The sequence below is a fragment of the Chlamydotis macqueenii genome, chromosome 3 (genome assembly GCF_036417535.1).
Source record: "Chlamydotis macqueenii isolate bChlMac1 chromosome 3, bChlMac1.mat, whole genome shotgun sequence".
Taxonomy (NCBI): domain Eukaryota; kingdom Metazoa; phylum Chordata; class Aves; order Otidiformes; family Otididae; genus Chlamydotis; species Chlamydotis macqueenii.
In genome coordinates, this window is record NC_141558.1 from 50864914 (window position 1) to 50892071 (window position 27158).

The 27158-nt window shown below is 45.1% G+C and overlaps 2 protein-coding genes across 7 annotated transcripts in view; both read right to left on the reverse strand.

Moving 5' to 3' along the window:
- Positions 1 to 12478, reverse strand: part of TRAF3IP2 (TRAF3 interacting protein 2) — a 29287-nt gene extending 16809 nt beyond the window's left edge. For all 4 annotated transcript variants that reach the window (XR_015258304.1, XM_086745897.1, XM_086745896.1 and 1 more), the window contains exons 1-4: positions 12016 to 12478; positions 4468 to 4554; positions 3463 to 4218; positions 159 to 348 (exon numbers count right to left, since the gene is read on the reverse strand). Coding sequence is in view for 3 of the 4 variants with exons in the window: in XM_086745897.1 (XP_086602023.1) it covers positions 159 to 348; positions 3463 to 4218; positions 4468 to 4483 (962 nt within the window). In the remaining variant the exon portion in view is untranslated. The remainder of the gene's footprint in view (positions 1 to 158; positions 349 to 3462; positions 4219 to 4467; positions 4555 to 12015) is intronic.
- Positions 12479 to 19584: 7106 nt separating this feature from the next.
- The window catches only part of FYN (FYN proto-oncogene, Src family tyrosine kinase), a 77629-nt gene continuing 70055 nt past the window's right edge, over positions 19585 to 27158 (reverse strand). For all 3 annotated transcript variants that reach the window (XM_010118130.2, XM_086743462.1, XM_010118129.2), the window contains one exon: positions 19585 to 21191. In XM_010118130.2, coding sequence (XP_010116432.1) covers positions 20983 to 21191 — 209 coding nt within the window. In that variant the 3' untranslated portion in view covers positions 19585 to 20982. The remainder of the gene's footprint in view (positions 21192 to 27158) is intronic.

The following is a 27158-nucleotide window of genomic DNA, read 5'->3' on the forward strand; positions in this document are numbered from 1 at the left end:
AAATAGCAAATAAAGAAAAATACCCAGCATCTCACATGTACCCCTGCAGCCCAGGCACACTGAAATCACAAGGCTTCAGAATTACTGGTTGAAAGCCCACAAAATCAGATCAGAGGAGTTTCTACCAGGCACAACCCACCTCCCTGAGGCATACTTACGGGAATCGAGGAGGACCAGGGGAGGAGCACGTCCTCTGAGGTGGTCGGTCACCCGTGCCCTTGGGAGCACGAAGGTTTGAGTAATTTGGGATGACTTGCTGGGCCGGGCGGATAACTCTCATGCAAGGTCCAGGAACAGGAGGAAGTGGTTGCGATGTATGTGCAAAATGTTGGTACGGAGCTTTGCCATCTGGGAGGGTGAGAAAATAAAGGCAGCAACTATTATTTCAGCCAATACATTTTTGCCTCAGTTTGTGTTTATTCCTTTCCAGGCTTCATGTCTAGGGAAACTGAGCAGTTTGGAGACCTTTGCAGGTATCTCGGTCTGAAAGAAGCCAGATTCAGGAACATTTCACAGTCTGAAGCTTCCTTTTTCCTATTCGCATACGGCATGGTTCAGATCCCTGCCCTGGGTTGGGCTATTGGGACAACTGACAGTTAAACATTCAGGACTGCACTTACCATGCCTCGGTGTTTTTTGATGGTTTTTGTTGTTGTTTTTGTTTTTAAATTTCTTTTTGGCAATAACTTGCGAAAATGAATCATCTCAACGTTCTTATGAAAGCAGATGCAAAATCCTGGAACAAATCAGTTTGCAACACTAAGGCTAAACAGACTGTGATTATTGTAAATGAAAAGAGAAAAAATAATCTTTTGGTTTGTTACTTCACCCTGCATGAATTTTCTGCCAAGTGACCTTTTAAGGCCTGGCTGCTACTCCTGTTGCCATCCAGGAGGCCGCAGGGGAAGCCCAAAGTGACAATTTTGCCCAAGAAATTCCGAAAAATCTTACTGTTGCTGGCCACGCACACGCAATGCTGTTTAATAACTAACATACAGTGGAACCGTTGGCATAAACTGAAAGAGAAAGCAATGGAAGCTGTTTGTTTCCCAAATGGCAAAAAAAACCTATTTTTTTTTTTTTCAGTCTTTCTGCTTGCAGTTTTCATTAGGCAGCAGCTCTTGCGCACTTCCAAGCTGCTGTGCGCAGATCAAAGTCCAGCCTGGCAGGGCTTATTAGCCCTGCATGATTATGGTGTTATGAGCTGGCTCTGAAAGCTGCAGTACTCAAACACTCTTTTTTTCACCCCTTAGATTGTTTTTTTAAATCCTTTTAGCTATTTTGGAATCATGCTTTCCTTTTCCTAGCAGCCACAAGATTACAAATTTTTTAAAAAGGAGTGGAAAAAAAAAAAAAGAAAGAAAACAAAGCTTTGATAAAATAGTCCAATTCCTGGAGTCAATGCTTTTAAAAAACAACCAACCAACCCCACAATTGCAAAGAGATTCCTGATGAAATTGTGAGTCAGCAACATCGTGTTTGTTGAGATTGTTTTAGGAGATTTTCCTGCTCCCCCTCTCTTAACTATTTGCAAAAGGGCAGGGTGAAAGAGGCTGGGAAAACAAAATTGAAAGTAAATACGGTCTTCGCATGGGTTCCTCATGACCGGCTGCAGGGAAGGTGGCAGGGCTGTGGGAGATTCAGTTTGGTTTACTGGTTTTCAGGCCAGTGTTTCACCACCTTCCTTTGGATCTATCGGATGCTACGGTATTTTAACGGACGCAGCCACTGCCGTTCAGAACCACAGCATGGCCGTGCGTGCCCACACACCCCAACAGCTCTCATACATAAATATCTGAAATAACGGTCCCTGGGCACACAGCATCGCTGCCAGGATTCCTTTGACTTCAGAAGCAGTTTTGCTGCTGTATCTCAAATAGCAGGTGTCCGGAGCCAGCTTAGAGCCTACAGGCACAATTGCTATTCCCTGGGAGAGGCGTGTAGCAACGCACAAACTGCAGAGCTTTGTTGTGGGTTGCCACTGCCCAACAATTATCTGAAACGCAAGGAGCTGTCAGGAGGTGATTTACGCTGTACCGGGCATGTGAGAAATAGGAGTACAGTTGCCAGCTTCTTGGTCCTGACCAAATCTGCTCCAGCCATCTGAGTTTATTTTATTCTTTTTGCCCTCTGGATATGGTTGAAACGGTAGTGATTTTTCTAAAGAAAGCCTTTCAGAGTTCCTGCTTGAAAACAAAATGGCCTCATTCAGTAAATGTCCTACTTCTCACGGTGCCCGTGTGTGGAGGAGGTAAATGGCGGTAAATAGTCAGGGGTGTTGTGCAACCGGCTCTTTGTCTGCTTAAAGCTGAACTGAAAGGAGAAGGTAAGAAAAGAAAACCAGAGGACGTTTTGCAAATGTTCAGCTGCAGGCATTGATGAAAGTCCATCTGTAGCTCCTTCCACTTTACAAAGTCCCAAGATCAGAGGTGAAAACTGTGGCTCCGTTAGCCCCTCTCCTTCATATACCTAATTATAGCACATTGCTGGAATGACAAAACTCCTTAAAGAGATGTAATATGAATGCTGTGCAGTCAACAGAAGGTTAAAAAAAAAAAAGGGAGGGGGGGTTATCACAAGAGGCCTACAGCTTTTTATTACAAAGCCAGCCCAAAACGGGTCAGGGTCTCATGAGTCTAATGTAATATAAATTATATTAAAACAATGATATTGCTGTTGAATGGTCAAGGCTCACTTCACAACAGATAAAAATCTCAGAGACTAGAAAGGAATACTAATTAATGGCAGGCTGTAAACTGTGTCGTAGGCTCCAAGAGCCAAAACACCCATATTGACGGAGTCACGTCAGCGTTCAGTGATACAATCACCAGCAGCTGAGAGGGCTCCATTTTAAGTAATGAGCTTTCATTTCAGCTGACAACAGAAAAAAAAAAAATAGGATGATGGATGTCACGCTCTTTTCGCATAGAAATAAAACACATGGGTGAGTTTGGCCATAATTCTGGTAGATACTGTTTACAGAGATCAAGGTATGGGTAACATCCCACCCTGCTTCTGGCAGGAAATTCTCAGCTTTGGGGATCCAAGTGGGAGCAAGGAAATCTATGAAAACAACAGGAATTAAGTCAGTACAGGGGGCTGCAGAATGACTGATGCGAGGAGGAAGGAAATGACCTGAATATGAAATAACAGCAGGGAGAAGGCTGTGTACGCTCAGCGTGACCGACAAAGGCTAGTTTCTAGGCAAAATCATTAGCCTTCGTTTGATGAGTAACTGTGAGCTCTATAACTTTTCATCTGGCTCGAAGGTTCTGCATCAGAGAGTCCAGCTAAACAACCAAAAAATCTGGAAATATAAAATGGACTGCAAATAGGGGTTTAAAAAGGTTAATAATTGCATGCCATGCATTGCCATTAACTATAACAGGAAAACACCAGCTTGGTGAATGATGGCTGTGATATACCCAGAAAGTGCCCCGTGGGGTGAGTGGTGCTACTCACATGGGCCCTGGGGGTGCTGCTCTGCCGGGCAGCGGTGCCCAAAACAGCCGTGGGCTTGCGAGGAGGCGTTGGGATGGGGCAAGTGCTGGCACATAGGGCACTGCTGATGCTCAGGTCCAAAGAACTCTCTGGAGATCAGTGGTCCTGGGAGGTCCTGCGGGTTCACCACGGACACCAGCGGTAAGGGAGGCTCCAGGTGCCTGATGCCCATGACGTCTTGTGACTGGGAGTTGTACCCCGTGTCCACGGCCCCTAGCTCTGCTGGGGGTCTGTTTCCTGAGGGTTGCTGTGACCGTGAAGTCCCTTGGCTGCTCTCCTCCAACGAGTCCTCGAGAGCGTCAGACAAGATCTGCTCTGATTTACTGGAGTTGTGCCTGGTGTCAGCTGAAAGCTGTGAACTTGGCTGCATGCCTGGTTTGTCCATAGCTACAAGATGCATCTTGGAGGGAACTACTCCAGCTATTGATTCACTGGGGGAACAGAAGCATCCATCTCCATCAGGATCAGTATATTTTGACCACAAGCTGCTGTTCGACTCCATGGACGGTGCTGATTGAGGATATGCTGCTGCTCTGCGGAGGCACGATGGATTGGCCACAGGCTGAGGCGTTTGATCAACACACGGTCTCTGGGACTCCTCCTCCTCTGTATCCTCTCCAGAAGGCTGCAAAGCCTTTCCCAAGACATGTTCAGGAAAGGGGGACCACGGCATGGATTCATCCACTTCAACTGGTATACTTTGACCTACAAAAGTGCCTGAAAAAGTGGGAGAAGAAACACTGTAGATGGACACGCATACAGACAAATGCCTGTCGTCAGTCATCACTCAATGACTGTGAGCTGGAATACTGAAGAGCAATATGTATTCTTTATACTTTTTATATTTCATGTTTTTTAAAAACACAGGCAGGAAACAAGAAGAAAGGTCTGGCAGAATTTTGGCAAAGCAAGAAAGTAGAGAGTTAGCTGGTGTGTAGCTAGCACAGAGTTATAATTTGGACTAACCTGACACAGAGGCCATTTCCAAGTTTTGTAGTCACACCGGAAAGGAGAGTCAGCTGCCCTACTGCAAGGCCAGGATTTTCCAGCAAACTGGAAAACAAGAGAAAAGACTCTTGTGAACATGGTGTAGTTTCACACAGGCAATAATCCTAAAATAACTCTATCTCAGAGACTGGAAAAGAAATATCGGTTAGAGTTCTGGAAATCACATTGCACAAAATAGACGCTTTTATGGGATTTCTGGAACTTACTGTTCCTGCTGAGAGTGGAGGGGGGGAAAGCTGCCTCTCAGAGGTGATTGGTGCACCTGACAAAAGAGCAGGCTGCTTAGGCCTGGAGGTTTGGCTCAGGCATATTCCAGCGAATACAATCACTTCCAATTATTTCAGTCCGGACCGTCTAATAATAGCTGCACACTAATGCCTTGAATCTAAACTTCACCACACACCTAGCTGAGAAATTTCAACTCCAAATCTTGTTTCCAAGCATTGCTGCTTATTTTATCAAACCATTTCATCCAGCCTATTATCACACGGCTGCTGTCATTTCAAATTATTGAAAATTAAGACAACTTAGAGACATTAGTTACTGTTTGGATTTCCTTCCCCTTCCTTCAGAATTGGCTTGGGCCTGAACATCAAAATTATCACCTCCTTTTGGGGGTGCTGTCAGTAAATTTGGTCCAGCCAAGCGATCCCTGATGATGGATGCCTCTACTCCACCTTCACTCAGAATGATGGCAGCAGTGATGGGTGGATGGTGAGTGGGCTTCAGGAAGTGCAGCCATCTTCATCCTCTTATAGAGGGGTGCAGATTAGCTTGCTTCCCAACAAATGTTATCTGTTACCATGGAGTACAGAGAAACAAGCCCTGTGCTCATAATTTTCCCCAGCCATTTTCCTTCTGTCACATTGGAGAGGCTAAAATCCCAAGTAGGAGAGTTATCAGAGAGGAAGGCACTAAGAACTCAAGCAACGGGAATGACAATGTTTGGCAACAGAATCTGGCTTGAAAGCCTGGTAAAGAAAGTCAAAATCACAACACGTCTGAGGATCTTTTAGCAAACCAAGGATTTCTCCCAACTTCAGTCACAGTAGCTTGAACAGAAAGGTCAAATGAAGAACATATTCAAATGACCACACTAATAAAAACAGTTGAACAGGATCACAGAGAGGTATGAGGCAATGTCCCAGCCTTTACCCTGGCTCCCACAGCGATGCTGTAAAAGCAAATGATGTGCCCTGTGCTCCAGGGCTTTACATTCATGCAGATCAGATCAAATGACATGCATTTTCCCCTGAAAGTACCTCTGGCATAGAAAATTCTGTGTGTAACATTTGCTGGGAAGTAGGATAAAAACTGTGCTTTGCTGCTGGGCTGCAATGTAAATATTCCTCCTCTGTGTAACAAACCCATCTACGCAGAAGATTTGCCATATATTGACACATATCCTATGTTATAATAAGCACGTCCGCAGGGAGAGTTATCCTGGGATAATTACAGTGGGATAATTACGCTGGTAAATTTTCCCACGTAGGCAAATCCTCAGAGCAGCTATGAGTTGCACCAGAACAGTGAACACGCTGCTGCTCTGACAGCTGCGACTCGCTGCGTGAGAGCGCTGGGTCCGGTGCCAAACCAGCTCCTTCCCATAGAAAGCACCCGGGCTTGAAATCCTGACAGTCAGGCCACCACCACCACACATCTCTCCCTGCAGTTTGCATCCCTTTTCCTCTACGCCACGTCACCAACGCCAGCCCTGCTCGCTGAGTCACGCTTCTCTGGCGGTCATAACCAGTGTGATGGGAAAGGGAAAACCTTGAGCTCTCATAATCAGCACAGGACCGTGACAAGGACTTGTGCTGCGCTGTCCTGGGTGGTGGTGGCAAAACGTCCTTTACCTGGGACCTTTGGTCAGATGGCAGTTTATATGATGGCTGCCCTGTGGCCGTCATGACGCACCAGGACAGTACAGTGCAAAGTCAGGTTTACACGAATCGGGGTGTAAAGCTACCGAATGGTGCCCTGCCAGAGTTAGAGAAGCGCCTGTGAAGGTCAGGTGTCACACCTTCTGCAGGGCATCTGCTTTTTGCTCATCTCAGCAGCTTTGTAAACTTGACCCTTGGATCATCTGGCCTTGAAGTGCCTGCTCAGACATGCTTTGACTTGTGGGTGTCTCTGTCTGTTTGCTCGTAAGCTGAATGACGTGCACTCGAGGAGCACAAATCATATTGCAAACTCTCATTCCCCCCATCGAGCATCTTCAGTGAAGTGGTTCCTTGTGCAAAATTCTCCTGGTGTTCACAGAGCGCAAGCTCAGCTGTAGGGTACAGTTCTACCTCTTTAGCCACAGGTGTTGTCTGAGCATCCCTCCCATTACACATAGTCCTTAGCAAACACCCAAACACAGCTTTTCAGAAAAACACTTGCAATGCCTCATACACTAGGACGCTTCTTTGATAGTCTTTGAAGTAGTAAGATCAAAATACCAGAAAACCCTTTGAATTCAGATCCTCTATGTTCAACAAGCTTTAGTTCAGCACTGTGACAAGAAGAACAGATTTCTGCAGAGAAGCTGAGAACCTAGTCCAGAGCTCAGTGAAGTAAATGGTAATCTCTCTATTGACTTCAGCAGATTTTGGATCGGGTGTCAGATGAGGTTTAAAAGTTACTGAATTCCTTTGGAGGCTACAACCTCCAAAGTGGTTGTTTTTTTTTTTTTTTTCAGTTCTATTTCTAACATCTGGCTATCTGCAAAATGGATCATGCACAAACTGTGTGAACCTAATGGAAGGCACAACACGGGCAGAAAAAATTCAGACTTGTTTTATTCAAGTTTGCTATTCAGTGTATTTACTCTGCCTTTTGCAGGAGGGATATTAAGACTTTATTAAACTGTATTGCAAATGACAAGCTACCAAACTCTTCAAAGGGTTTACTTCAGAATAATTTAAAAGTGCCTTTCCTATTAGTTTAGCCCTCTGAAAGGATAAATCTCTCAAATCAACTTAATATTTAAATGACAGCCTTGCTTCTTTCCTGTGTAACATGAACTAAACATTACGAAAATTACTTCAGATATCTGAGTAAAAATAATTTGGTCAGGCAGAAGAGAGACCTGATTCCATCACTTGTGTTTTTACCTGCAAAAGCTTCTAATTTTTTCAAATATTATTTTACTTAGACCCTGCTGCAGGACGGCTGAGCACCAAAAGCTGAGCTTTGATACTCACGCACAGCCCCTGCTCCCATGGGGCCTAGGTCGGAGGCACAGAGAGGCCAAGGGCTTTGGTGTTAAAACAGACACATCATTAAAAAGGAAGAAAAGTGACTTCATCCTCCTCCTCCTCCTCCTCCCTCAGTAGCTCTGGTTGGAGAGAGAAGCTGTTACAACAGCAGAGCTCTGTCTTTAGAGATGGCCCCGAGGAGAAATTAACCCCAGGACATGCTGAACACTTTTTGAGGAATGCTGGCAATAGTATGTGGATGAGAATTCCCAAGAGAAATCCCCACGATGCTGGAAATGTTACAGATGATTCAGAAACATCCTCATCCAACCGCGGTGCTTCAGGACATTGTTTCTGCTCTGCTAAAGATCCTCAGCTTTTGGAAAAAGACACAATGCTGAGCCCATTATCCTGGTATTTTATGTTGCTTCATGCTACAAAGTTTCATTAGGTTTCCTTTGACTTTTCTAGGTAGCTTATCCTGCAAGTATAGTTATGCATAGGACAGAAAAAGAACTCGCTTAGGTCTCCTGTGTTGAAGAATTAGGGTAAAGGAATGCTTCAGCATATTGAAATGCCCTCAGAAGCCTGTAGCTTGATCCCTTTTCTGGCACGGAGACTGCTGGAGAGCACAGATCGTGCCCAATCTCGTTTTCAAAGGCACTGCAGCTTCAAGTCAAATCATGATATTGCCAGAAACCTTCGAGAATTTAATATCCCCCCTGCACCTATGACTATTCAGGAGATCACTGATAACCAGCTGGAGCTGTTGCATATATTCTTGCTTGTAATGAGGTGGAGAGGCCCTTCCTAAAGGGACAGAGCAGCTAGGCCTGGACTGCTCTCAAAAATGTCGAGGGAACTCCTTAAACAACCCTTTCTCCTTCTCTTTCTTCCTCTGCTTGTACACCCAGTTCTGCAATGTGAATTCATTCAGCAGATAACCTTCCAGGGTGGGTGCTCAGCGACCCAAGCTCCTAGGAAGAAACCCCATCCCAGCTCCCTTGTGAGGCTTCCCAGTCCTGGGAAGGTTCTTCCACTGCTCTGGCCAAGGAGCCCGGAGGGAAGCTGCCCAACCCTCCTGCTCATGGCTGGCCGCTGCTGGCGACGGCCGCTCCCGGGTAGCTGCAGGGAAAGCATAAATGAAGGGGGAAAAAATTCTTCTGCTGGTCGACAGAGATGGGCCTGAGCACCCAAGTTTGAAGCAAGGGCCAAACTCCCTTAAAAAACAGCCGATGGAGACAAGGGGCTGGCCAGGGAGAGGAAAGGTTTTGGGCTCGGGCTCATCTGTGCAGTTTTCTTGCAGCTGATTGGGAAATCTGTCAGGTATTCCATCTGTTTCTCAGCACAAAGGCTTGTCAGGATGCACTGTCCCAAAGCACACACTAACCGTCTATCTGCTTTTGATTAGAAAACTTCTGTGGTGAAGAAACAGAAGAAAGACTTTGCAACATGAGCATAGCTGTGCTCCCCGTCACTTCCGGAGAGGGGGAAAATATCTTTGCTCTTTTGATCCGAGTTATACTTATCTACATCAATTAAAAAAATATATATTTGGATGAGAAAGAAACCTCACCTTCCTTGGTGCACAATGCACAAGCAAAGGGTTTTTATTCACCAGCCATGACATTTCTGAAATGGCATGGCTACAGATTAAGGCAAAGCTGAGATCACAAGGGGTAAGGATGGACAGGAATTTCTTGATTTCCAAATAATTCCTGTGTACTTTGACTGAATCCCTGAAGCTCCCTGGTGCTGCTGATATCCATCTGCAGGATGGGAGCAAGCAGACACAGAATTTGCAAGCTGCCATGAGGATGCATATATGTTGAAATTGCAACAAATGCTGTTGCCACAGGCTCAGATAAACATGAGTGTGTAAGTACACTTGCCTTAAGTGTAACTTTCTCTACAGAAACACTAGACACAGCTTTCCTCAAAAAAACCCCGAGACAAATCCTTTTAGGAAGAGCAAGTGCAAATATGGAAACTGTTTTGGGCCGATAACCTAAATAAACACAGCCAAGGAAATCCAAGCTCCAGAGTTTCACACTTCACCATGAAGAATTTTGGCTGTTGTCATCACAGACGCTTACCCTCTCCCTTGGGTACCCTCCACAGCGAAGATCAAGGCAATGTGTCATGTTCCTAGCCCAGATTTTAAGCCCTCTAGGGCAGGTAATGTTTATTTTTATGACTTCTGGAAAAAGGAGGAAAAGAATATGAAAACAATGTTCCTCTTCCACATGGACTATCTGGTTGCTTTTACATATTTTCTGCAGCTGTAGCATGAAAGTCCACACATACACCAGAACAGGAGAACCTACGTCCAACCCTCCCTGCATGGCAAACATCGTGATCCCTTTTGCAGCACTAATGTTGCTTCACTGGGCAACCCACGGCGCAAAGGCCAGCCTAGGCCTGATATTTTTTGCCTCTTTAGTGTAGATGTCAGTATGCATGTAGGAGAAATGCTAAGCAGTAAGTAGTAAGAAACTGGAAGTGCAACACCCTCAAGCAGGATCCAAATGGGCATCTCACAAATAGGCAGCATTCCCTGCCAGTTTTCTAAGAGCTGTGAAATATGAAAATGTCTGCAATGATCTTAGGTATCCTTAAAAATGTGTTTGTTTTCCAGAGATTACTTCCCACCCATTTCTGATGCTGATAAAACTCCCATAGGCATTGAACAACCCCCAGACTAGGATATCCCACAGCCCTGGGACATCTAAAAATGCTGACACAAAATTGGGGCTAGCTGAGTGGGGTTGAACAGGGGGGACCACTCAGAGAGGCCTAAATCTCCCCAGCCTGCTTTCCTATAACTTCGTGCCTTGCATTGGAACCTCTGGTTCCTAACAAGGGAGAATCTTCGGTATGTCGCAGGGCTGACGTATCCCTTATTCCTATCTACTCTGCCCGCTCCGCTCTGTGAGGGCCATCGGGTGCGTGGGTGGTGGGAGGGTGGGGGGAAGCCTGGAGAACCTGACGCATCTCCCTCAGCTGGCGTGAGAACAGCCTCGCTCACTTGCTTTCATGAAACATGCAGAAAAGTATCTTTCAGATGTCTACCCTCTGCCAAACTTCAAAAGCTGCTGCTGGGGGTGGAGGGCACTGACAGACACAAATGCCATAATTACACATGCCTTGTTTCCTGCCTTAGAAAGACAAAAAGAAAACCCAATCCCATTAAAAAAAAATAAAATAATACAGCATGCCTCAAGACATTGCTGGTGCTCAGCAAGAGCAAACCCGACCTCGAAGGCTGACGGCATCGCAGGCAGCAGCACAATCGGCAGATGCTTGCCAGCAGCCGACAGCACCAGTGAGGGCTCGCCAGGGCACCGGCCCTGCCGCCTGCACCCCTCGCACCCCCATCTTTGGCATTGCCCGCTGTGGGGCTCACAGCCCCATCCAGTGGTGGTGGGACATTGCTGCCCACCCAAGATGGCACAAACACAGCCAAGCCAGGACTTGAACCTGCCCAGGGCTTGCGGGAAATGGGAATTTCTGGTCTGGTGGCCACCAGTAGTGGTCGAGGACCAGTAAACCCATATCTGCCATTCTCATTGCCCAGCCAACGCTAGCCCCACAAAACCCTTGTCCTGAAACAATGTTACTGTGTGAAATGGGAGTGGGTTTTATATGGCTGACTTTATTCTAATGAAAAAGAAATATTACTGGCTTGCTCCCACTGTTTCCACACCAACACCATGGAGAACGGTGCAAATGGGATCCATGATCCTGTTTTCTTCACACTTCCCAGCCAGCTCTCCCTCACCAGCTCCATGGAACTGTCCTACACATCCCTGGGGCAGCCGGAGAGGAGAGGAGAGGAGAGGAGAGGAGAGGAGAGGAGAGGAGAGGAGAGGAGAGGAGAGGAGAGGAGAGGAGAGGAGAGAAGAGGAGAGGAGAGAAGAGGAGAGGAGAGGAGAGGAGAGGAGGGGAGGGGGCCATCGGTCAACAAGCCACCTTGAGCTTGCACTGCCGCGCAGGGCGGGAGCGGGCTCAGGCCTGACTGCCAAGCATTGCCAGGCAGCTATGTAAATAGGCAGGACAACATTTCGACACCAGGCGTGTCGGTTTCCAGTGTTTACCCCAAGCCCCTCCTGGTTTAAAAACAACCAACAAAACGGCAGTGAAATGGCTGAAACATGTTGTAACCATCTGTGAAACTCGGGCTATCCTTACACGAGAGAAGGAGGGGGGGAGGCAGTGAGACAGCAATTTGAGGGAAGAAAAAAACCCCCACCGAGAGCCAGAAGTGGGTCAACGGCTAATTACAAACAGGGACCGAGAAGGCAGCATCTCTGACACTTCTTACCTTGTGGGCGAGGGAGCCTCGCGCTGAATTGACCGAGGAAAGTGAGAGGGCTGGCGTGCCTCCTGCGCGCCCCGTCGCTCTCTTGGCGTGCCCAGGTCTCCTTCCTCGGCTGGCTGGGCTGTGGTTTTTTTCTCCTTTTACGACACCCTCCCTGCCTCTCCCAGGTAAGCGGCAGAACTGGCTCTGCAGCAGGAAGTGGAAGAGGCATGCACGGCACTGCACTGCACGACGCGGCGGTGGGAGAGCCTCCACGGGGGAGTGACACTTTGAAGCTTAAAACTCTCTGGAAATGACTGCGCGCCGCTCGCTCCCGCTCTCGTAGGAAGCCAGGCTGCCTCTGCGTGAGCCCGGAGATAAATAACTGTAGGGGAAACCCGGTGTGATTCCTAAAGAGTGTGCCTCGCCTGGAAAGTCATCCTTTGCTTTTAGTCCTCGGTTGCTTACTGTTGATGCCAAATGTTAAACCAACTGTGATTCAGACTGCTGAAGACAATCACATGATAGATGTCAGAACTATATAAAGAACAAAAAATGGTTTCTCATGTCTTTTTTTTTTTTTCTTTCAGTTAGACTTCTAGACACTTCCAAGTTTCTCTCTGCACCCCGAAGAAGCAGAAACTCGCTTTTCCTACAAGTTGAAACTCTTACATATTCACACAGCTCCCAAAAGCTGAGCAGCGCGGTGGGGTTTGAAGAGACCCAGGAAGGCACGCTGACCGTGCTCGGTGGCAGTGGTCCCCAACACGCCTGCTGGACACAGCTGCGTGTCCCAGCCTACATTGCTTTCCTGACCCCCTGCTCCCTGCCAAGAAGCTCTTCCTGATCTTTAGCCTACATTTTCTTAGTTTAACCCTAGGAGGAGTCTGACTTGGCTGGGACTTGTGCTCAGCTCTTCATTCCTCCAGGCGTCCGTGGGCTGCCTCCGCACACTGCCTTAACGCTTGATCGGCCAGCGTGCGCATGTGGGGATGTCGAAACCACCCCGAGCCCCTCACTCGGGCAGTGCTGCTGCTTCTCCTTCCTGTGCCCTTCCCATGGCACTGGGGGTGGAGGAGGGAGCCATCTGCCGAGCGTCCCTCCCTTGGGATGGGCCCTCTCTGGGCACCCACAGCTCCACCAGCCCCTCTTTGTGGTCACGAGGCGAAGCTGTAACCCAGGCTCTTATTTCCTCTTGTCAGAGAATAACTGCCTACATTTCTGAAGGGAAAATTCAAGCGACTGGGAGCAACACGTGCCCCCAAGCTGAGCACTAAATATGATCATATCAGTGACACCCCGCAGCCTGAGCTTACCTTCTTCCCAAAGAAACTGCACGTCAGCCTGGCCCTCCTGCTGACGGTCCTGACCCTCTCCTTCTCTCCTCCAGCAAGGCACGGTCAAGCAGGACACCAAGCCTCCCTTTTGGGATGTCCCAGGGTTCTCCTTTGCTGCCACGAGACCCCTGCCCTGCCAGCAGGTCCCAACCAGAACCAAACACAATGGGAGGTCGATGCTTGTGGCCAGAGTGGCAGCATTACAACTGTGACTTTTTCAGCGAGCTCAAGGTTTAATCCCTCTGGTTTGGACTCAAGCACAGCGGCTCTGCCGCACAGCTATTTTGCACCATGAACACCCCGACAGCCAGCATTTTCAGCAACTCGTGCTCTGGTAGCTTCCCCTCTCGCCAGCTCCCCACCAGCCTCCCATCTGGGAGCAGTGATGGCCCTGGCGGGGAAGGGTGGCAAGGGGTGCAAGGCCACGCAGGAGCCAAAATCAGGGGCTTGGTGAATGTAGGCAGGATGGGAGCAAGGATGGAAAGGTGCTCTGAGGAGCACCTGACCTTCCTGGGTCTTACGCAAAGGACTTGTGTTTGCAGTTCATCAACCAGCTCCTCAGGGAGTACAGGCAGCCATGGCCGGGCACGGGGACTTAGTGGGCAGAGTGTCCCACTGGGACGCTGCATTTGTGGGGTTTGTTTGCAAAGGCCTCTGCTGTGCAGCCATCAAACGCTTCTCCCTTCACGCAGTGGAACGGGCTCCTTTGCCGACAACAGTAATGGGGGTTTCAAAGCAAAGATGAGGTCCAGCCCAAACCTAAGTACCCTCCTACAAAATTGTAGAAGCTGCTAACAATTAACTAATTTTTGTATTTTTACTTAGAGATATCCAAGTTTACATCAGCATTTCAAAACCCTCCCCCATCCCCAAAACGGAGGCCGTCCTAATTGCTTTCTGAAGGCCTGTTTTATATTTCTGAAGTCTTCCTACTGACTTCACTGAAAGCTGGATCAAACTCTGAACTCTTTAAAGTTAGTATTTCATCTGTACATTATTTACAAGCAGAATGTGACACATTGTATTTGGCCCATCATAGACAGCACAGATTAATATAGAAGTGCAGGATGAGTGTTTTCATTGGCAAGGCATGTAACATGGAGCTTTTTTTTATGAAAAGTGGTTGCTAGTCCTTGTATTATTTCTTTTTTGGTTAGGAAGATAATGTCAATACTGAGTGCCGCTTCCTGTATTTTTTTACTGCATCTGTATATTCAGAGAACTAAGTCATAAATGTTTTTGCTTCCAAATGATTAACTGTTGAAATAAAGCACTGTCACGTTGCTCCACTTTTAACATGGGCACTGTGAATCCATCTGGAGACATTGCAATGAGCCTTTAATCCCATCTGCCTCAGCGTAACGCACACGACACTCTCGCTCTGGTTCTCTGCATTCGGCTCGCCCCTCGCTGCTTTTGCACTAGGAGGGAAACTGGGGCTTTCTTCCATGTCTTGCTGTTTAGATTGCTAGGCACATGCCTACAAAAATATTTTCCACTTATTTTTTTTTCTTTTAAGGCTCTTGCTTTAGCATTTTTCAGTCATGCCTTGGAGAGACACCTGAAAGGAAAGAAAACAGTACCTGGATGTTAGCTTGTGCAAAGCTTCTAATTAAACCTTGCATAATGACAAAAACCCTCCTGCCATTTGTTAAGATTTTCCCCACAGCATTATGCATCCTCTTAATTAAGAGCAGAAGCTAAGTAATACCTATTTTATCCCCCCTTGCTTCCAATTAGTCGTCCATTGATCGTTTCCCGCTCAGCATTTGACAATTAACAGAGCCCCCACTCTCCACAGGACCGGGACATGTAGTCCTTCAGAAACGACACGTCTAGAATAACGTGAGGGGAGCCGTGTGGGCGAGTAATGGGGTGAGAGGTAGGGGGAAGGGGAGGAGAAGGCCACCCAAGTGGAACAAGAGACGTGCAACATATGCAAATGTTCAGTATGCGGTATGCGCTTTATACGCTGGATGTATATGAGGTCATATACAAAGCTCAGCTGGCGGCCGCGCTGCTTTTGGGAGGCATGGGAATCTGAGGGAGCGCTCGGGCTCTCATATGATCAAACACACCTAGTCCTCTGTGTTTAAAGCAGTTCCTGATCTGGTTCTTTGCTGCTGCTTTTTGAGGAGAGCAGGAGTTAGCGTCTGCTTCTCCATCGTCGCCGGGGCTGGGGACTGCCAGCTGCATCAAGTCACTTCAGGACCCAGTTGTTCCCTCCGGGAGCCTGGCCCAGCAGCAGGGACATCCCTAGCCCCGCGTAGTGCCAGGATGGGTGTGCTGGGACCACTGCACCCCTTTCCCAGCAGCAGGGACCCTTCCTGTACAAGCAGCAACTGCTAGCTGGGGAAATCCAGCGGCACAGGGGGGCTCCAAGGCAGCCCAGAGCCTGAACTGCGGTGGGGAATAAAGCGTAGGGGATGCCAGGGCTTTTGGGCAGGCCTCCGGCATGAGGGTGAGCCCCAGGGTCAGCGCGTAAGGCTACAACACAGTCAGAAAGCTTCCCTGCATGCTTTATTCTTTTTTCTTTTTTCCAGATAAAAAAGCATCCATTGCAGGGCTCAGGGATTTTGTGTGAAGCTGTGACAATAAGTAGCTGAGTAAACTTCACAAGACTCTGGTTTCGGGGGCTCAGCAACAAATGCTGATGCACAAAACAGCAAACTAGAGCCCTCGGGAAGCTCTAGCCTGGCCGTAGAGAAAGGAGATAATCTCATTTCTTTGCTCTTTGCCCTTTTGGCTATTCACAGAGCTTATTGCTGACTTATTCCCAACAATGAGCCGAACAATCAAGCTCCCATCTGGCCTGGTCAGGCCGATGCAACACTTGCCCCCCCTGTCACAGGCACACCAGTCCTGCGATTTTTTTTTTTTTCCTCCCCCATCTTGAACATGTACTATTTACCCTTACCCTGTGACAGAGAAGATATTTACACTTGGTAATAGAAACCGCAGTTCATGCTCCCCGGTCTGCTCTAATCTGATCACCTAAATCCCTGGGTGCAGCGAAACACAGGCGCTGTGAGCACAGCTGGTGCCGCAACCTTTGGATTTCCCTCTATGCGACGCGATCCACAGCCTACCGGCTAATGACCTGTTTTTTTCCTGGGAGAGCACGCTTCTCCCCTTTCAGCCCCACTGCATACTCACACCGCAGGCCCCAAACTGCAGCCATGCCCTTGGGAGAAAATATTTTCTCTCTCCTACTTTGAAATCAGTTGCAGGTTGCTCTTTGCAGTAGCCAGAGACCCACAGCATCACCCCCCGCTCCCGGCATGGGAACTGATCATGTAGTAGGAGCCGGGGGGGCGGGGGGGGAAGGGAAAAAAAAGACCAGCTTGTTGTTAAAACCATTCTATCCTCTAATCTACTCATGTCCCACACTTACATTTTGTTAAGCAGTCAGCTGCAGGGGAGGAATACAAGGAGATGGGTTGATGTCGGCATAGGTATTTGTGTGCGAATTGCATTTTTGAGATGTGATATAAATACACGCACGTAAGAACACTGTATTAAAAGTCAACAGACTTAAGTGAAGTGAGCATTTCCCCGCTAACATTCAAAATGAACCTCAGTAACCTGGTTTTAGCTGTCAAAGCTTCTCCTGACAAATTCAGAAGCACTGGGAGGGAGAGACAGACAACCTACACCAGTGGCATCCTGGCAAGAGGCCTCTTTCCCTTCTCTGCTGAAAGGACACGGATTCTGGTTTGGTCTGTTCAGGAAAAATCTGAAATTGAAGTGCCACCTTCTTTGGTTAAGATGGCAGGGAATGCTCCCCCAGTTGACAGGAGCCCCTTCGGTGATAAAATTTCCCTGTGTATGAGTCACAGGAAATTACAATCACTGCTTACTAAGACTGCAGAACACAATGAGATTTCTGAGCTACAAAGAGACTTCAATTATTCTTGAAAGACAGACAGACCCTCAAACCGACAAGATTGGGGAAAATAAATATCCTTTTGTCTGCACTGCTGGTGGTAATTTCCCATTAGACAGGAAAAGCCTGCTTTGATGAATGAATATTGTCTACACATTAGAGCAGAGCTACTGTATATCTCCTAATAGCTCTTGCATGCTTGGGCTCAGCCTCATGTGAGGCCCTGAAACCCCTCGGGTACAATGTGGTAGCATTCATTAGAGTACCGCATTTTTTATTGCAGCATTTGAGAAAAGGATGGTGCATATTAAAACAAATCTGAGCAACTTCCCACTCACCTTGAAGTTACATGGCAAGGTCAAACACATTTAGCAATCTGCCTTCGCGGTCTGCTGATGGTCCTTTCCAGGCTAGAGGCTTCAGGAGAAACACGCGCACTGGAGATAGATTTTCTATTTATGATTATTCGTGTAATTTTAGCAGTTAATCACTTTTATATTTGCTATTTACTTTGCTTTTCTACAGCGGTAATTGAATCAAAACAAGAGCATCACACAGAACCAAGTTGAAAACTGTTAGCAGAAGCCAAAGAATATCATGCTAGTGCCTTTGACACACTTTGGACATTTTTGAAGACTCAACAACTCTCACGTCATTTCCTTCCCATAGAAACATGCTAGCACACGTTAATCGTACTAACCGTCCCTTTCATGGCACTGTTGTATTTCCACTTGTCTTTCTTTCTGGGACTCATATTGGATTAAGCTTGGCCTAGAGATGCTTGGATTGCTCCATGGAGTCCTGAATTTCAGCTGCTGGTAAGTCACCTTTTCTGGAACTTCGCTGCCACACCATGGGTTGGTTGGGAGTCAGGTGTGTGTGTTTTTATCTAGATGGGATTTATTTAGCTTTATATTAAAAAAAAATTAGAGAGAACAGGAGATTTTTCATCTGATAATTCAACCTTTACCATCACCACACAGCTATCTGTGGTGTATACACCGTGCTTAAGAAAAGGTCTTTATTAATTTATAGCAAAAATGCTACCAACCTTGTTTAAACTTTTGCTAATGTTTTTATTTGAGAGATTAAAAAACCCAAACAACAAAACTCCCAACATTAAGAAAAAGAAGCAGAAGAGCTACCAATGAGAAATGGTCTGGATTTGCCACTCAACAGTGGCACTAGTCTGCACACAAGCCAGCTGCAGGCAGAGATGCGGCAGAGACCAACACGGTACTCAGAGACAGAATGCGATACAAGAAACAACAAACCCAAGAATCAGAAGTAAAGGCCATAAAACCCCAACAACACCCCATCTGAGTCTTACTTCCAATGAGAAACACAGGCAAAACTAACGTTTTAGGCTTATCCTGCGTTACAGATGGAAAGTGTACTGAAGTTTGTGGCATAGCAAAGGCTGCAAAGGAACTTGGCAGAATGGCCATGCTTTGCCACCGAGCACTGGGCTGAGCACGTGACATTTTGGCTTCGCCAGCCCGCGGAGTTACTACGGAGTCCTCAGTTCAGTGGATGACGTTTTAAGGCAGGGGGGTAGCTGTGGGAAAAAGAGGACCATGACTCGCTTTGTAAATACTAAGAGGAAACCAAAAGTCCACCAAGAAGTATGGCCTCTTCAGTACTCCACAGCTACACGTACAGCAACATTGAATATATCATGTACATAACATTACTTATAGACTCTACATGTAAAACGTTAACCGATTTATCACGGAAATCTGGTAACAAGCAACATTGCCATATAAATTCACACTTCAAGAAAGGCTAAGTGTGGAAACCTCCTTAGCGAGAGGATTTTCAGTCAATGTTTTGTATAGAAAATATTAAAACAATGATGACAATTTGTTCTCTGAATCTCAATTCGTTATTGGGTTAGTTTTCAGGAATGGAAAAAGGTTCTCTTTAGAAAATGTGTGAATATTCGGAATATGAATTCACAATCTAAGTATTAAATGATAAAAAAAAGTTTCAACTGTCAGGAAGTCTTACTTGGCTGCCATATTTTAAAGCAGTAACAGCAATACAAGGCATAGAAAATCTTTTCCTGCAACACTTGTAAATGTAAAAGCATTCACATTAAATGCAACAGAACTATTAAAGAATAAACTGCTTGTAGAACAGAGAACTGAGAGACTAGCTATGCATTCAGCCATCTTCCTTACAGTTGAACTCCAGCTGTTTAAAAATATATTGACTTCATAATTTGGAAAATTATGTCCCATAGGTAACTGGTCTGCATACTCCTATGAAATATGATGCCCCAAATGGCATGACACCCCTTCTTGAGAAGTTTTTATCTCATCTCCACCATTACCTCCACGTTTAAACAAAAGAACAACTATCCAAATGTAAAATGCTCTTTTTTTTTAATTACTAAATTAAGAAAGTTAAACAGTTTAAAAATGTAAACTTGCAAATAAACCATAACAAAATGTAATTAAGACTTTAAAATTTGCAACTCAGTATTAAAAACTCAATAGAAATAGAAAGGAATTTTTTTTTTTTGGTTAAACGTAAGTAATTCAAGGCTGGTACAGACAACTGAAAAGGTAATACTTTGTTCTGTGCATTCCCCCATGAAATGTAAAGAAGTGCATAGTAATTCCACTGGAGAACTTGCAGACAGAGAAAGGAATTTCATTAGCAGTACAGGACATTTAACACACTTATTTTACAATGGAAAAATGTTACACATAAAACAGAAAAATCCTAGTTGCATGACCAACAGTTTAGCAAGTGGACATGGCTAAAATGCTATGATTTTAAGACCATCTGAATGTGGTTACACTGTTTAATAAATCTTTTTGAAACATTTCATTATACATGTTTTGATACAGGAAGTCCTTGCGGTTTCAATTTTCCAGTTCAAACGGTGATGGTGTAGTTTTCTTGCTTTTCTTTTTTAAATATGTTCGTTTTAATTTCAAGAACAAATCATCACACACTTGTCAAACATTGGAAACATTACTGTAAATACAGCACATGATTCCTGAAAGAGCAAAGTTACAACCATCTACAGGTACATAATCATAAACAAAAAGTGCAATCCAATTTAAAAAAATCATGCTTGGCAAAAGCCAAAAATTAGATCACTGGCTCTCAGAATCCCACCAGTGTTTTCATGTCTGCAGTAAAATTATCTGGGTACTGCTGCAGCAGGATTCATTCCATTCCAAATGAGTTTCCCCTGCAATAGCACCCATATACTGTATGTACAGGTATGTATATATATTATATATATTTTATATATAAAAAAAGCAAAAAAACAAACACCTGTCCTGATTTTTTTTTTTATTTGTTAAAACATGAAAAAAAATGTTTTAGACAAAGAGGCCACTTCTGGAAAATAATACTTTTAGTTGAATCAGGAGAAGACTAGTTAAAATCACATAGGTTTTGCGTTTTAAAAAAAGGAAAGCACTAGGATCAGTTATTGGCACTGAGTTACTATTTACAATGAACAGAGGTTTTGCAGTTTACATAACAACAATACAATGCAGTTTTGGAGTCTTTGATTAAGAAAAAACAAGTGTTTTTCTCCTTTTCATCCAGGACATTCAGATTATTAGGACAAGTGGTCAAAGGCAAGGGCTGCGGAAGTTCCCAGCTTCAGCCCCTCCTGTGCACGGTGGTGCTGGAAGATGCTGCACTCTGGAGAAGCCGATCACAGAGTTGTAAGCTGAAGGGCAAGTGGGGCAGGGCTAAGAAACACCCGGTAATTCATGACAGTGTGTGGAGACCAGGAATTTACAGGTTGTCGCCGGGCTGGTACTGGGGTTCTGTCGCAGTGAAGTAGTCTTCAAGGAAACCCTGCAAATATTCAAAAGTTGGACGCTCCTCTGGGTCTTTTTTCCAGCAGTGGATCATAAGCTCGTGCAAGGAGATGGGACAGTCCTGAGGGCATGGCATCCGGTAACCACGTTCTACTTGCTCCAAGACTTCACGGTTATTCATGCCTGTAGCGGACAGACAAATCCACACAGTTAAATTACAGGAAATTAACCTGAGTATAACTGTACGGTTTTCTCCATCATACTGATTTCTTTTGGTTCAGACAAGCGAAACAAAACCACCCCCATGTCCTGTTTCAGCTCTTTATGTACTGCAATATAACCTGAATTATTTTCAGGGTTTTAGGATCCAGTGATGATTAAAATGCTGCTCCCATGGTTACCCTCTTGGCTTACTCACAATGGGCAAGACTTGGCATGTTTCCTCCTCAACAACAGTAGCCATGGAATGTATTATGTGAAGTGGTTAAACAAAATAACAAAGACTATTCAAAACTCTAGAAATTAAGATGAATTTTGAAACCTTCACACTGAGCGTGAGCCTTTCTAATCTGCATTCCCTCCATCTGTGCGAGTTAGTATTGCTTCCATCATATTCCACTGTCACATCCCAACCCAGAAGAGAACAAAGTTGCTCAGAAGACAAATCAAACACCAAGCAAAACAGCTCCACTGCAGAACCATAGCTCACTCTCAAAAAAGGTGCAAAGTTTTATTACTATCATGCTTGTCTCTAATAGACAAGCCAGGCTCTTTGCCATCCTGTGTTTTCTATGCAACCCCTTCAACCCTTGATTCCTCTGCTGAAGTGTTTTCACTGTACATTAATTGCAGTCAACCTCAGCCTTAGTTTAAATGTCTCTTCCAGTAATTCCCCCAGCTTTTCAACAGTACCAAAGGTAAGACCAGCACCGCAGGCATGCAGAAGTATTGCAGAGAAAGTATGCACATTGACTGCAAGCGTTATGGCTTGCCAGTTGGCAAGGTCTGCCCCTGTCCTCTGTTGAAAAATACCTGCAGGCTTCACTCCCCTGACTCAGTGGGTCCTGCCAAGCAGCTCTGCAGGAGAACTAGGAGGAACACTTAAGTTCCTCCATGACCAAATCTAGAAACCAGCACCTTGACGTTGCTCCTTCTGCTAGCTTATTGTCCCCCTAGCTTCCATGGCACCATCCTTCCCTTGGTCTCCTCCACTCTGTTCCTTCAGGGTGTCGTGTTGATGAACTTTCTTGTCCTGCCTTCAAGACTGAGGATCTTGTCTTTTCCCTCTACCCTGTATTTTTGGTAAACTTATTTGTTAGAAATAATTCAACCACCTTCTTCAATATAGATTCATTTCTCTACTCGACACCTTGACTAGTGGGAATAATATTCTTACATGGATATCCTTGCATGGCAGTTAGGCACGGCATACAATTCAAGCTGTATCCTTGGACTTGGTCTTAACTCTGTGTCCTCATGTCCTGGTTGTGTTTAATTCTTAAAGATGTTTTGAAAGAAGCATTTGCAAAATACAGCCTTTCCTGGCCATCCACACCTAGATTCTCATCTCATATTAGGATTACAAAACACTTTTCCCTCTTATCTTGACAGGGTAATTTCCTCCTGCTGATATCCATTTGCAATGTCTCTGCAGGGATCATTTTCCTAGGCTGTTGCTGCAACCACCCCTTGCATGGCCTTGCCGCTTGCTCCTTGTCGCCTGCTACATGAAATACCAGCTGCTTGTCTTCACTTTCAAAGCCTCTCACAGGCTGCTGCGCTAGCATTTAGGCTCTCATTTGGCCATGTCCTGGGCAATTCACAGCTCTGGTTAGCCTACTGCAGCACCTTCAGTTTTCAGAAAAGCACTGATACGCTGTTTCTTATGTTGCCTGCTGCTCACGAAGCAACCTCCCCAGCAAACTGCCTTATCCTCCTGCAAACCTCTCCTTACTGTTCCCTTTAGTAGTGATAATTGAAAAAACAAAAAGGTTAGATAACTCATTTACAGTATTCCCTATCCTGCAGACCAACACTTTAGCACTGGTTTCTTGTGTTTGATTTATCACCTGCATCCACCTCCATTGTATTTTTTGTGTTAGATATTTATGAATAGGAACAAACACTTTGTATGGCATCTAAAGTGATCCACGGTTAGGACTCCACAGAGTGATGGTCCTCTGCAGACATCAGACTCTGCATAGGGTTAAGGTGCTTCTGTATTATGAACTGCAAACTGATGTTGTTAGGTCACACAGGCTCACAACCAACAAGAAAAGCTTGCCACACACTGAACAAACTTTTGGGTGTTCCTCATTATCCACTAAGAACATTTTCAAACATATTCTACTTTTTTACTACATTGCAAAACAATGCTAGTGGTCTGTTAGTCATCACCAATCCAAAGGCTGAACCAACCCAAACCTTCTGGCCTAACTGTTTTCAAGATGCTACAAGAAAAAAAATGGGTATTTTGCTGACTTTTGTGTTCTCAATATATTTTTTTTTAAAAATTTGTGTTTTGAACAAAAATACAGTACCCTTTTTTCATATCCCTGTCTTTGAACCGGCTAAATTATCCCATGTTTTGGGATAAGAACTTCTTCTGTGCTTTGCTTCCTTCACATACTAAAGGCTATAAAAATCTGTTAGCAGTAACTCATCTATTGTATATACCTAAACTACAAACAAATTGCATTCTTGTCTTTTTATTTTGGCAGTACCCCTTTAAGTACAACATGGGTGAAAGCAACAGCAGCAGCAAAGCTCCTTCCCAACTGATTTGTTATTCTAAGATATCAAATGTTTGGTATTTTTATCCAGTGCATTACTCAGTGCTGCAAAGCACACTCTGAAACTTGATAAGGAACGGTACGCTGGAAGAAAAACCCTGAGGAGAGAGAGGGAGGAGGAAAAACATAAACAGCTCTTCACTTCCCTTATTAAAAAGAAAAAAAACAGAAAAAGATACAATAAAGAACATAAAAAAGACATTGCTGTCTGAAATCATAGTCGTGGAAAATGCCCTTCTTTTCCTTTCTCCTTTCACCTCCCTCCCTGTAAAACCCAGATACGAAACTAAATCAAGTAATCTTCATGTTTCTTACTGGAATTCGTAACTTCAGCAAGGGCTACAGCACCTAGGGCTTGCCAAAGAAATTCTGTTGGTTTTGACATGTGCTAGTAATTTAAAAAAGGAGTATCAAATACATTTTTTTTGAAAATCAATTGGATTTTTAGTCAGACTTATAAAAATAGCAGTGTTTCAGGTACACTTTTTAGCTCTTAAAAGGCCTATTTATGTTTACAAACCTATTATCTAAATTCACTTGTCTTACCCTCCAAGTGCTAGTGTTTCTCATTTGATAGCAGGTGCCTGTTGTATCTGCACTTCTGACACCACAGAGAGAATATCTGAGCAGTCTGTAGAACTCCTCTTGCCTAATGAATACCCAAGAGTTTCAACTCTTTTAGTAAATAATAAATGAAATTCTGCTTGCAGTACACGTCTAGATCCCATAAAAGTTTATCCTAAAATCCTTAAATCTGTGGAATAAACTACTCAGCAATATTCTTCTGTAGACCACAGCTATTTCACCTGCTTGAAAATCAGTTTGTGCTCATAAGTTTCTAGAACTACCATTTGGACCAAGGAGGAAGCATCCAATTTCCAAAAGACGGCTTTTCCCTTAGCTTTTTATTCCCTGAGAAGAGCAAAAATGAAATACCCTCCCACCATCCAGTTTTATTAGTGAAACTTCCATCTTAGGATGTCACTAGATATGGCTACTTTAATGCTCAATACAATAAAAATCTCCTGCCCATATGGACTGGGGACAGAAACACAATGCTGCTTGACTTTTCCTAGAAAAGTTGTAGTAGTAAGAGGAACATAAAAGAGGAAAAAAAACCAAACATGCGACATAAAAGAGGATGTAAAGTTTCCAGTTGTGGCTAAAGAAAACACTGGCAAGTGCTGTGGACTGCTCTGAGGATCTTGGTTAGATGCAGCACAACAGATGTTCAGATAGCACATATCTGGGCAATGCTGCTCTTCCGGAAGACAGGAAACATTACTGTAACTAGGCAGCATCCCCACATCCAAAGCTAATAAACTATATAGATTACTTTGGGAAATGTCAAGTCCAGTGAGGACAGTGATGGTTTTAAGCCCCTTTATTCTTACTTTCTTCTGCTGGACTGAGAATCATGCTCCTTAAAGAGCCACTGCATGCTTTCAGACCAACGATCAAAGTAATACAGACACAAATGCTGAAAGTAGGACTTAAAACAACAGCTCAGTGGCTGGCCAACCCCAGAAATGCTGTATTTCAGATTCTCCAAGAACCCAGAGCTGTGCCTTTGCTCATGTTCAAAGGTTCCTCAGACATGGATATGTTGGCCCCTCCCTAGTACGGCTGAGAAGGTAAAACTATGAACTCCTCCAGAGGGGCTAGATCGCACTGGTAATCAGAGCATGCTCTCAAAAGAGAGAGGCACAATGGAGACAGGTTGATTTTTGGGTTTTCTTCAGTTTGATCTAGATGCAGAATTCCTAACTTCCATGGACAGCCTCAAAGAAAAGCCAGAGGTTGAGTGTACAAGGATGGGATATGAGATTTAGGCAGGGAGATTATTCCACACACAGGCACGACAGTGCACTGAAGGGAAAGGAAAGCTGATCATGAAGGAAGACAACCTTTGAAGCATAATGCTGTTCTTGCTGAGTACAATGTGAACCTAGTGATTGCTGTGCAAAAGTAGTAGCAAGCTTTAAAAATGCAAAATCATGCCACTTCATTTAGAAATTAAGGCGTGAAAACCCCCAACAACTCCTCATCCTCAAAACATCCACAAAGCTAGGCTATGAATATCTGTTGGGTTTTTGGGTGGTGTGTGGTGTTTGTGTTTTTAGTTTTATTTATTTTTTTTAAAATAAAGTTATCATTTGCTTGGTATAAAAGATGCAACTTTGAGCTACAGCATTTTTAAGTGAAGCTTTCCTGCTTACAGAGAAACCCACCTGAGCTTATCTGCGCTATCTGCTGAGTATGCATCTCTCTCAGCTCTTTATCTACCATCCACGATGACAGTGCACACACATACAGTGGCTCACCGATACTCGGCCCCAGCCTTGGGCAGTGTACCATGTGCTCTCTGGCACCTGTGGTCCAGCATCCCCCAGGGATGAGGAGCCTGAACACAGCTTCTCAAGGACTGCAGAGCTTCTTGGGGCCCAAACTCAAAGACCCACCCACCTAGCTGGAGCGAGCCATGTGGATAGCATTGTGGTGGCTGTCGCACTAGACATAAAATGTAAATGCTCTTGATGCGACACATGCAGCAGAAAACAGAGGGGCCAAGTTCAGAGGTGCTTGCGTAGTGCAGCTGAGATTTCTGCCTATTCAAAAGGCAACATGTTAAAAAAACCCAAACTCTGACTACTGTTAGAGGAATGCAGTCTCCTACTCTTGAGCTCCATTAAAAAAACTCCCTAAGATACAAGGGGAATTTGTGAAAGGGGAAATAAACAAGCTGACTAGGCAGATTATTTTTTTAAATTTAGCTCCTCTTCTGCCCATATCTAGTTTTTGTTTCCCCACTGTGATAGTGGAAATGGAACCTCAATGCCCAGAAAGACTGCAAAAGTTGCTTATTTCAATCTGCTGCCTTGTGAAAAGAATGGGAAAGCATTAGGGAAGGCTAGGAAAAGCACTTCTAAAATTAGTTAGTGGTCCATTACGTTCACTGACAGAGAAACAGGCCTGGCTGAAGGGTGAAGGTGGGGACACCTGTCAAAAAGTCAGTCTTGCTTGTGGGAGCTATAGGACCTGGGGGCAAGGCTTGGTTATGAACTCTAGGCTGATCTTCACCTCTGCCAGCAAAATCCTCGCTCCTCACATGTCCCGCCACTGCTCCAGCCTCTCTTCCAAAATGGGGCATTAGGACAGGAACTGCTTGAAATCCAGGTGCCAATGAATGCCAACTCCCATTCCACACAGTCTGTTCCCCTCCTATATACTGTCTGCCTTCTCCTTCTGTCCTCCTCGTTGTCCTTCTCCCTCCTTCTATGCAAGCTTAAAACAATGCCGGGTCCTCCAAGGCACGAGGTACAGTTCCCTGTGGGCATGGTTACCACCACAGGACTGG